Source organism: Convolutriloba macropyga, chromosome 6, assembly GCF_964194025.1.
Source record: "Convolutriloba macropyga chromosome 6, txConMacr16.3, whole genome shotgun sequence".
NCBI lineage: Eukaryota > Metazoa > Xenacoelomorpha > Acoela > Convolutidae > Convolutriloba > Convolutriloba macropyga.
The window spans coordinates 46,411,449-46,423,448 of record NC_134473.1 but is presented as its reverse complement, the minus strand read 5'-3'; the positions used below and the strand labels follow the sequence as shown (position 1 = coordinate 46,423,448).

At 37.7% G+C, this 12,000-nt stretch overlaps 1 protein-coding gene across 1 annotated transcript in view; it reads right to left on the bottom strand.

Moving 5' to 3' along the window:
- The window catches only part of LOC142341707 (cilia- and flagella-associated protein 53-like), an 85,821-nt gene extending 81,883 nt beyond the window's left edge, over nucleotides 1-3,938 (bottom strand). Inside the window, exons 1-2 of the mRNA XM_075392863.1 lie at nucleotides 3,872-3,938; nucleotides 1,712-1,941 (exon numbers count right to left, since the gene is read on the bottom strand). Coding sequence (XP_075248978.1) covers nucleotides 1,712-1,941; nucleotides 3,872-3,937 — 296 coding nt within the window. The 5' untranslated portion in view covers nucleotide 3,938. The remainder of the gene's footprint in view (nucleotides 1-1,711; nucleotides 1,942-3,871) is intronic.
- Nucleotides 3,939-12,000: the final 8,062 nt, after the last annotated feature.

The following is a 12,000-nucleotide window of genomic DNA, read 5'->3' as shown; positions in this document are numbered from 1 at the left end:
AAAATCCGAAATAGTTAAGAGGGTCACAAAACTGATAGGCTGAAAAAGCTGCCAAGGTTATCAATTGTCCTCAAATAATTCAAGATTCTAATCTGAAAAAGATCGCGAAAGCAAACGGCAGATATCAATCTTAGAAACTAAGTTAAATTTTTTCAAAAAAGAAAGCTCAAGTTTAAGAATCAGAAAACACTTATAATTAGACTTCTAATCACTGCAATTAAGACAAAAAACAACACACAGTTGTTCCTTGTGGTACATATGCTACACAACATGATTTCATACTAATTCAAAAATTAAATTGATCATAGAAAAGACATAAGCAGCAGAAGAATATTCAAAGGCAAAAAATCGTTTGAATTAATATCACGGCCGGAAGAAAGTTGCAGTATATAGTCATAAGTGGAAATTTTGGAAACAGTTTGCTGGCAAACTCAGTACTGCCTTATGTTGAATGAAATCAATTGCAAACAAAAGAAATGACGAAAATCAAAGAAAAAGCTGAAATCATTCATTTTTAAAAACTGAAAAAATCAATGGACCGAAAATAAATATAGGTGCCAGGTCAAAGCTAAAATGATACTAACTAGAATGTGAACAATATGGGCACAATGTAAGGAACACCGTAACAAAAAGACATTCTTGACTTTTGAAAATTAAATATCAATTTAAAAAATTCAAGAAAAACGAATACATTTCATTGTTCAGCATTCAAGACATAGAAAAAATAACTAATCAGCCGATACAAAGATCTATCCTCTTGAAGAGAACACAAAAATAGGAAAAAGCAGAATTCATAAATACGAAACATTGAAACATTTTGCAAAAAAATGGTCAAAAAAACTTTTAAGACTGAATTTATGAAAAAGTTTTGACTGTTTTTCAAAAACTTAACGCCAAAAAATGATTGAATTTTTATTGAAACGAAATTAAAGTCCCTCATGTTGCACAAAAAGACTATTTCTAGCAATTGCAACCAAAATACAAACAAAAAAACTGACGAAAATAGGAAAAAACTAGCAAAATCGGATTAGCATATGTACAATTTTATAAAACAAAATTACATCGAGGTAGAAAGAGGCGTTGAGTAGATGAATTATCAAGGAGAAGTTGCCATATTAACTAATTTTTGACAAAAAGACGGTTAAAAGATCCAAAAATGAAGAAATTAATAGAAAAAGGCCAAAAATTAACTAAAAAATCAAGAAATATGTGCCAATTTTCAACTTGAAACGCATTTTCAGGCTCTGCAGAACACTGTGGCATCAATTTCCGAGGTTGAAATTTTAATATAGTATCGAATAAAAATTATTTCTACAAGAAACCAAATTAAAAGCAAAAAAATTGGGCCACTTAGACGAAGAAACGGCTAAAAACGGTTATCTATATGTGCCATTCAGTCAAAAACTAGTTTTCAAAGTCAAAAACTCATTTACTAAACGCAGCGCATGATCAAAAATCTTCTCTCGCTTAGCGAAAATCTGTTCACCAAGACAGCTTTTCTCACTTTCGCTTTTAGGTCAAAATGCCGCGTGAACAAATCTACTTCCTGTAACAAAAAAGACCGAGAGAAAACCAATACTCCTCTTCGAGTCGTAAAAAACCAAGAGAAGGCCAATAATAGCCCCAGCTATCGCTGTGCGGCTATTAATAACACATTTTAGTATCGAACATTTTAGTATCGATAACAATAGCAAGGTTCGAGAACACTAACTTCTCTCTTCTGTCTTCAAGTGAAAACTGGTTCTGAAGCAAGATGTCATTGACTCGTCTCCTGATTTGGTTTCTTTCGATGTTCTTGTTTGTCTTGTTTTCCCAATCACTTCTTAAATCTTTCTTTTTTGCTTCCTCAACTCGTGCCTGTACCTCAGCTAACTGCTCGGCCTTGGCTCTGTTGTCGAGAATTAAGTGGTCCAGTGGTTTCGAGCTAGGATTTTTGGCAATCTAAAAAGTTTTTCGAATGATAAATTTCAACAATGCATGAGTAATAGGATTCCAAATAACAACAAACCCGGAGTGTTAAAATCTTGTAAAAATGATAATTAGTAGAATCAAAGTCTGCTATGCCCCCAAAAATCAGTCAGTTTTCATTTTCAGAAGCCACCTACAAACTTAATGTTATCATGAGTGACAATTTTGCAATCTAAATGAAAAAATGGCTATTTAAACCGACAAATTAGTCTCACCACAAAGACAGCCGCGAATTCTCATCAACTGCTTCAAGTTCAGATTTATGTTACAGTCAAAAGAAATTACGCTGCCGGAAATTAAAAAAGATGTAAATTTAAGTCGGAAAAAGACATCCAAGAGACATAAAAACCAAATGCGCACCAAACGCTCTAAAAATTACATTATCTGAAAACTTAAAATTATATCAGGAAAAAGCCGATTCAGTGCTTTCTTGACTCCCTCATCTGATGGGGGAGAACGTGGTCTGAGACGATCGTTGCAATAGGAAATATCATCTAAACGGCGCGTCAAATGGTAAATAGACTCGTAACCATGTAATAGTCCAAATCTTTAGAATGCTTTCTAATTTTGCCAGAATATTATTATTAACGCCTCCCGAAACAACTGAGCAGTACATAATAAGTGACTGATAAATCTTTTTGATATGCTCCAACCCATATCCCGCATGCTTCAGCAAGAGAAATAAAAGAGATGAAACCTTCTTCTGAACATTCGCAACATGTGCATCAAATCTCAAATTATCGTAACGGTGATCCCCAAAACTTTCATATCACTGCATTGCCGCATGCCAAGAATAGGTAAAGCTTTCGGACCAGAATGGAAATACACACAAAGCGCGACACTCTTAGACTCATTAAAAGTCATATTGTTGCTTTCACACGTTTGATAGTCAATCTGCAGTTGCAGACAAACTTGAAGACTAAACAGCAACGCAGTAGTGGGGTAACTTATGCCACTGTGGTAATCGAGTTGCGTCAATGTTGCATTCCTTCCTATTAAAGCCACCAAGGAAACTGTTGTTAGCATTAATTGGGGTTAGCAACAGTCAGGGCTCTTTTCATAAATCCGAACAGTATTTGTTGAGTAACAGAACGTGATTGGAAGAACTTTAACGCTGGTGGCACAGAAAAGAACCCTTGACACTGGTATCGTTTTCCTGATCTTTTCCGTTTGTGCAACCCCCCCCCTCTCTCCAACCACGTTATGCTCCCCCAGTTACATAGCACGCGCCTTTACATAGTAAATAATTATGTAAAAATAGAGACCGTGCGTGTAGCAAATAATATGATCCCACTAAGCGGGGGGGGGGCACAAACGGAAAAGATCTCGTTCTCCAAAGTCCTTCTACAAAAATAAAGTCCTTTTCCAGAAAAAAACTTTTGCTAAATATATTTCCGCACTTGTCGCAATTAATAGTGTAAAGGTAGCTTCCAAAACCATTACACGTGTATAAATGTACAGTTATTCATAACGGTATCAACCGATTCTTACAAATTAGAACCTCTGTTTTCAGCGACAGAAACCTATAGCATCGTTATCATAGCATTCGATACGGCTATCCATGTCCTCAAGTGTGTTCTCTTTTAGGAACAATTTTCGGCCTCGACGTTACAAAACCAGTACTTATTGTGGATAGAGTGTTAATAACACTTTACCTTATTTATACCAAGAAAGGGATTACATTATAGAGCTAAAATGGGAATTAGCTCAATAGTTAACATATTATCAGAAGAAGGATAAACAGATAAAAAGAAGAACAAACCAAGCATCGTGTTCTGCAAAGTTGCTTCCTTGCCTAGAGAAAAATTAGCATATTCATTTTTTCTATTCAAACTCGAAATGCAACTTGGAGAGCGGAGTTTATGTAAAGACACTTCTGGGCGAAACATCAAAAATAACTTACCACAGCAACTAAATTCGGCAAATTCCCTCGTACATATCGGTCTTTTCTTTGCTCTGTCAAAGCCATATTTTCTGAAAAAGAGACTCTTGTCAAACTGGTATAGAGTAAAATTTTCAGCAAGTTTGCACAAAGAACAGCCAGAAGAAAACAAGACATATAGGAAGGTTAAATAATAATAGGTCCCCGTGCAATCAGCCTTCTTCGAAATTCGCATTAAAATAATTACAAACACAGGCAACAAACATCCATGATTAATTTTTGATATCAACGAACAAAGCACCTATTACGATTCCTTCTGTCACCAGAAAAATCTTTTCAAGAAACCTCGACAACCAGCATTGTCAACTTATAGGTTTTTCCTTCAATGTAGACAATCGATGGTCCTCTCAAGGTCGGTTTCTTTAAGATATTTTCCTCCAATAAGAAACACATTGGAGAAAATGGATACAGTACACCGTAAATTTCCCAACAAGGAGAAAGACGTACATTGAAAGCAGGACTATTTCCAAATCTCATTAAATATCATTCCCGCGATATCATTTTAAAGTCTTGTCCCAACACCAATTTCATAGCCTGCTGCTATTCGAAAATTTGCTATAAAAGATAAATTTAATTAAAAATTTTGAGAGACTCAACTCTCCTTCTTAGCGCCTCGAAACGGCATTTTAACGAGATAAAGATCAACAATTCATCTTAACAAAGCACAAACAGGTTTCTTGCTGCTTTGACCTAAAAGGCAGACAAGATATAGCTGAAAGCAGAGAGAAGCAAATGGGTAGATTCGATGTTGAACAATTGAACCAAGAATGAAAATCCACACGACAACAACACAATGGACACATCGGATGACGAATTCTGCAAGGTTATTTATGAATCGGCAACCGTCCTAACCGAAAGAAAATCACCGAAATGGTTCAAAAGAGAACTGAACTTATTGTATAAGCACCTGAAAGCTGGATACAGACAGACATGAAGCAGATTCTAATTATTTCAAAATGAAAAGAGACCTTAAGAAACTGCAGAAAACAAAATGATGCATGAATTAGATCGTGAAAGTTTCCTTATTAGAAGAGCGGAGTCCGAAAGGCAACATTTGCAAAATTCTGAAATTAAAGAAAAATTTAACAAAAGTATCCGGAATTACAATTCCAACTTGGGAATCAAATTTCCAAGGTCTATTTAAAGCTGAGGGCGAAATATCGGATAAACTTTTAGACGAGCAAACTTTAGGAAACCACGATTACTGTTTTTCAAACTGGAAATGTACCGGACATTTGAATGAACCAATAACACTGGAAGAAATTACTGAGGAAGCTTTAAAGTTCAGAACTGGTAAAGCAGCGGGACCAGATGGAATAACGAACACCAGTAGATCCTTGATGGAGAATTCTTGTCAAATGAGATTGAACAGAAACAGGAGTAGCCCAAGGAGACAAACACACCACTTTCAATTAGTTTATTTATAGCTGGCTTAAATTTTGATTGGAAATCCAAGGGACTATATAGCAGTCACTTCAAAAAATTTCAATACCGCTCAGCACAGAGAAAACGCAAGGTGTTCAAGTTTTTGCAATTGCGGGACAAAACACTTATATACAGAGTAAAAACCAAAGTCTAATGAAAATTAGATTAGCTGATGAAAACGGAGAAGAAATTCCGGGAGTGGTAGTATTAGTATAAGCAATTAAAGATTTTGAATTAAAGACTGGTTTGCTTTTAGCCGCCTGTATGATATCAATGGAAGATGGTTGGTGTTTGAAAAAGTGTTAAATCTAACGGACGCACCAGTAACCGTGTACACAAGCACTAAACTGGGAACTTACTTTGAAAACAAACAGAACTTAGTTGTGAATGGAATTTTCACAAATCAAAATAAGCCAAAAACATTGGAAACTTTTCAAATGGGAAAACACGCCAACTTGGAAGGTTCTAAACTAAATGACCAACAGAAAGAGAAAGTACAGGAATTGTTCACGAGACATCAACAAGTTTTCTCACGAAACTCAAATAACTTAGGATATTGTGACAAAATTAAACACCAGATTAAACTAAACAAAGATGTCCAGCCGTTCAGAAGAAGCTATTGCAGTATGGGCTTTGATAAAAGAAAAGCAATGAAAAAAATTGTCGAAGATCTAAAGGATGCAAAATTAATTGAACCAACTCATTAGTATTGGGCAGCACCATCAATATTGGTGAAGAAGAAAAATGGCAGCTACAGACTAGTTGTAGATTACAGAGGTTTGAATAAACAAATCGAGAAAACCATTTGGCCGCTACCAAGAATGAATAACGTTATTGATTCTCTAGACGGAAATTGTTACTTTTCCAATATCGATTTGACATCGGGATATTTTCAAATGGCACTCGATGAAGAGTCACAAAACGGGACAGCTTTTGTAACTCCAATGGGACTCTACAAATGGAAGAGACTACCCATGGGTTTGGCGTCAGCGCCAGGAGATTTCCAAAATTTAATGGAATTTATCATGTCGGGACTCTCCTATGAAGTGGCTTTAGTATACCTGGAGGACATAATCAGCTTCGGTAGATCCTTTGAGGAGCATCTCAACCGCCTAGATCTCGTACTTGGGCAACTTAAAGACGCTGGATTGAAAATAAAAGGATCAAAAGGCAGGTTTTTTCAGGAAAATATTCATTTCCTGGGACACATTGTATCAAATAAAGGCGTAGAAGTGGATCCGGAGAAAGTAGTGGCAGTCAGTAAAATGAAAAGCCTACGAACAATAAAAGAATCGAGAGCTATATTAGGACTAGTAGGCTTTTACAGAAGATTCATACAAGATTTCGGAAAAGTAGCAGAGCCGCTTTATAAGCTATTAAACAAAAAAGACCGTTTTACTTGGAGCAAGGAATGTGAATCAGCAGTTGAACAACTAAAACAAGCTTTACAGAAAGCACCAATTTTGGGTTATCCGAATGACACGGATCCCTATACGTTAACCTCCGACGCCTCTTTGTTTGGCATTGGCGCAATTATTTCCCAAATACAACAATGGGCTGAAAGAGTTATTGCTTACGCAAGTAAAACGCTCAGCAAATGTCAACGAAATTATTCTGCGACAAAACGAGAACTTTATTTTTTTCAACACTTCAGAAATTATCTTCTCGGACAAAAATTTTTAATTGTTACTGACCTTAGGGCCCTCACGTGGTTATATAGTTTTACGGAACCAGACGGAATATGGGCCCGATGGATAGAAAAGCTCGGACAGTTTGACTTTGAAATCAAACACGAAGCGGGAAAAAAGATCCCTCACGCAGATTGTCTGTCGAGAGTTCCACAGACTGAAGACCAAGTCAAAGACTGCGATCAAGTGAACCAAATAAATACGGAAGAAAAAAACATCTGGTCCATTGGACTAGGGAAATCTGTTGAACAACTAGTTGTACATCAGAAAAATGCAGCCGACCTCATTATACTGAGAAACTGGATTGAGAACGGGAAACGCCCTCAAAGAAAACACATGGCAGGAGCCTCTAGGGCACTGTGGAAAATTTGGACTGATTTCAGAAAATTACGGATTGAAAATGATCTAATCAAGAGACAGAAACGTATTGACGAATTTAAAAACTTAACACAAATATTCATTCAGAGATCACTTTTAAAAGAAATTCTACCTTTCTTTCATGAGCATTGCGGACACTTTGGTATGGTCAAGACATTTGATCGGGTTCGAGAACGATTGTAGTGGCCCGGGATGAAAAAAGATGTCCACGAGTGGGTAAGCTCTTGCGAAGAATGCTGTCAAAAGAAATCTCCACACCAAAAACACATACACAGCCTGACAACGTGGAAACCAAGTCATCCGTTCTGGCAAGTTGCCTTAGACATTATGGGACCTTTACCCGAGTCCAGCGGAAACAAATACATTCTGTTAATTGGAGATCAGTTTACAAAATGGTATGAAGCAATTCCCATGAGCAACCAAGAAGCTTCAACGGTAGCTAAGGCATTTGTAAACGTATGGGTTTCAAGGTTCGGTTGTCCGGCAAATCTTCATAGCGACAAGGGCAGTAATTTTATGTCAAATCTTTTCAAGAACATGTGTAAAGAGCTGGAAATTAACAGGACTTCAACAACAGTTATCACCCGCAAGGAAACGCAATGATAGAGCGCACCAATCGCACAATCGAAGAGAGTCTTGCAAAATATGTGGGTGAACATCACAACACTTGGAGCGACTACCTTCCGCTAGTAATGATGGAGTACAGATCATCAATTTACTCTGTTACGAAGTACAGCCCCTTTTACCTACTTTTTGGACGATCATGCGCGCTGCCGATTGATTGCATGTATCAAACAATACAAATCAAAATCTACCCAACTTTGAGTGATTACGTTGGTTGCTTGAAAGACGAACTACAAACGTGCCATGAGCTGATAAGGGAATGCATGGATATGGATGTGGAGCATGAAAGACAGAAAACTTACTATGGCCGTAGCACATTTGGACCACAATATGAAGTAGGTGATTTAGTAATGGTGTTCAACCCCACATTAAAAACTGGCCAGACAAAGAAATTTAAATCTTTTTACAGCGGACCGCAGGTAATACGTGAAATAATAAACGATCTGAACTTTGTTATTGAGGATGTGAAAACAAAAAAACAACATAAGGTCCAGTAAGATCGACTCAAACGTTTTAACAGTAGAATTGCTACCACTGATAAACATGAAACAAAAAAGGCAAAGAGTGAACCGAGATTACCACAAAATTACCTTATGGAGGACAACAATTTAGTGAAAATTCAAGTAGTCAGTCCAATATTGAATGACACAGAAAGGAGAAAATTAATCCTGAAGGATATAATAGTCAATTAACCCTAGTACTGAAGCTCACAATGAGACAGTCAAAGACGAATCGTTTCAAACACCTATGGGTGGGAGTACAAGAGAATCAAAAAATACTAACAACAACAATAAGAGCAGAAGCACAAAGATACTTGCGCCCAAAGTAGCCACACAGCAGAAGCGGTATAATCTGGTGTCAACATCCGAAAGGAGTGAAGGCGAAGAATTTCCAAATAGGAGCACGACTTCTACTTCGCAAAATGTCGCCGAACGACGATATCAGACAAGAAGTGCGTCGGGAATAACAAGACCACGGAAACTGAAAGACCATTTTTTTATTCAAGGATAACGATGCAGATGAAAAATTTGATAATGATGTATTTCTTTAAGAGGTGATACGACAAAATGCAGAGGGCGTAAAACCCACATTGGATCGTGCAGCTGAACTCGAAACTTCTTCAGTTGGTTAGCATATTAGGTTTTTCACAATCCTTGGAGATTGTGGGGTATGATTTTGAGAACATTCTACAGACGCAGAAATTTGCAGTGACGGAACCGACAAAATGTGAAACGTCACATATAAATGAGAAGCAGGTAAACAAAGGACTGGTCAAAAATGGACAAAGGACTACGCCAAAAGCAGCATGAGTAAACTAAAATACTGCATGTACAGGGCTGCATATACGGTAACTGGGCTAAAAAAAAGTAGTTGGTATGACCACGCAACTTACTTAAACGAAAAATCACAATTAATTCCAACGTTTTACCCAATAAAAGAGTCAGTCTGTTAAAATCTATGGAAGGGACACAAAGCGCGGTTACCGGGTCTTGGTGATTTTGAATTTAATGCTCCCAAAGAAGTCCTCAACGAGATGAATGTTGACCGAACCGACGCTGAATTTGATCAGAAGATATCAAAAACTTTCATGAAAGGCGGAGATGAGAAAAGAGTGAATTACGTCTACCCCGTGGATTGGCTCAATCCAAAAGGTGAAACACAGAAAGGTAGCATCATGATAAATGCTGAAATTTTCATGGGGACTTTGTTCTTTGAAACTAGGGAAGCAAATGAAGGAACATGGTTATAATTCAAAGACCCTTTGAAACATGAGCAGACCTCGTTATATCAAGGAGACACATATGAAATAGATTCAGTACAATAACTGTTCAACCAAGACAGAAAACCAAACATCTTAACAATCGTTAAATTTTCAGACTCAATGACAGAAAAAATAGTTCGCGCTGGAAACAAAAAGTACTTGACGAGCAAATTAGACAGAAAAAGAAATTTAGTTGTCCAGTTGAAAAACAAGACAAAACATATAGACAATTTTCTGCTTTTTGAAACAAATCACAGAGATTTGTTTGACACAACGGAAAAGTTGACGGCCACGGAACAAAACTTTTCAACAACAGATATATCTGAGACAGATCTCAGGGACATAAAACTCGACGAACTTTTTGTGTGGGATTTTCGAGGGATGTTTGAAAACCTGAAACAAATAGAGTTATTAAATTGTCACATAGAAAACCTGCACAGAGCTATAATTCTAACGACATCAATTAACGGAAATTCACACCAAATTTTCCTAAGTCAACAAAACGCTCTGGGTACACACGCAGAAAGAGCGGGAGGAACACATTATGTCCATAGGTGCGCTAAAGTAATCGTACATGTTGTCGAAAATCAGTTTTGTACGGAGGAAGTACCAGTTAGGATGTTTTCTGACAATACTTCAGAAGTAATTAGATACATGGACCCCATTTCTAGAGTATTCTATAGAAATTTCACTCTGATTAATTGCAACCCCATGTACCCGAACGTTCTTGAATTGCAGAATGGGTCATCGAAAACATATGGGCGAAGGATACAATTAATTGAAACACCCAATGATATGCCTAATTATAGAGTTAACGTCAATTGGTCAACTTCGGCGCCATTGGAAGGGTTTTTCAATAACAAGGACCTGGAACTCAGCAAAAGGGCCCAAAGGTTAAGGCATTCGAGAAAGACGATAACAGAAAGAGAAGTTTTCCTGGGACAAGGAGGTTTACATGAGCATGAGACTCTAGAGTATTTCAACACGGACTTAAAGTACAATAATCAGTGGCATGAATTGCTGATTTTTGAATACTTGGATAATGAAGTGAAACAAATCTGGCATGTGGCCAGGGAAATAACCATCAGTTTGATGACTATTTTTTTTTGATCTAAAATCATATTTTGTTTGGTACGCGTGTTTTTTTCAATCGATATGCTACGCTGTGGCACCAATCCTGTAATTGCACTGCAACCCATTAACCCAACTGGGGAACTAGGTTATTTTCATCATCGGAAACAACGTACAAAGGAACAAAAATTGACAAGAAAAAGGACAGTTGAACGGTGTGATGGTGAAACAAACATCGTAGTTATAAAAGCAAAAAAGGCAAAATCTGTACCAGATATAGCAGAAATTGAGATTGATACATTAGACTAAATTACGTGTATGATATGTAGGAATGGCAGAACCAAAAGTCGGTGATTTTTGCTACTATCTACCCGAGTTGTTCGAGGTCAGGTCCATAGTCAGGCACCAAGTGTATTGGATTGTTGGAGTAACCTCAAACAAAAGGTACGTGGTGCCACTGACGCAGCTGCAACCACCCAATATAGTGGATAGAGCCGCATTTAGCGTTGGGGAGTTAAGTGAGATGCAACAAAGAACCGAGGAACAACAAAAGAAGATTGACAACAGCGAAATGCTGGGAACAGCCGGGGCTCGGCTCGAAGAGGAGCTCCGGCAGTTAAAACGTGAAAGTCAAAGATTAGGTGATCAATTGCTGGAGACCCAACGGCAACTTGAATACGCTGGGAATCAGCGGGAGTCCTGCAGGAGGCAGGTGGAAACATTCAAGAAAGAGTTGGAGGAGGTTACAAATGTAGCCGAAACAAAAACAAGGGAATGTATCGCTCTGGTGGACGAGCGGGAGTGCTTAGCTAGGGAATTGGAGAATGCCGAGATAGACAATAGAAAGCTAAGGGGTAGAGTAGAAACAGAGCAAACCTCAAAGAATGTCATACAGAGGAGGCTTGAGGCGATCAACGCGCATAGCCCGTTCAGTTGACCTCCAAACTTTTATGAACTTCTATTCCTGCCACAGTGGGCCACAACCAGTACTATCCAGAAACATTTCAAAACGTTGACAATGCTCTGTCATCCGGAGAAAGGTGGTCGTAAGGACATGTTCAATATCATTCTTCAAGCAAGGAAAATTATGGAAGACGAGGAGACCCGTAATATTTATGACAAGTACGGCATTGAAAAAGCAC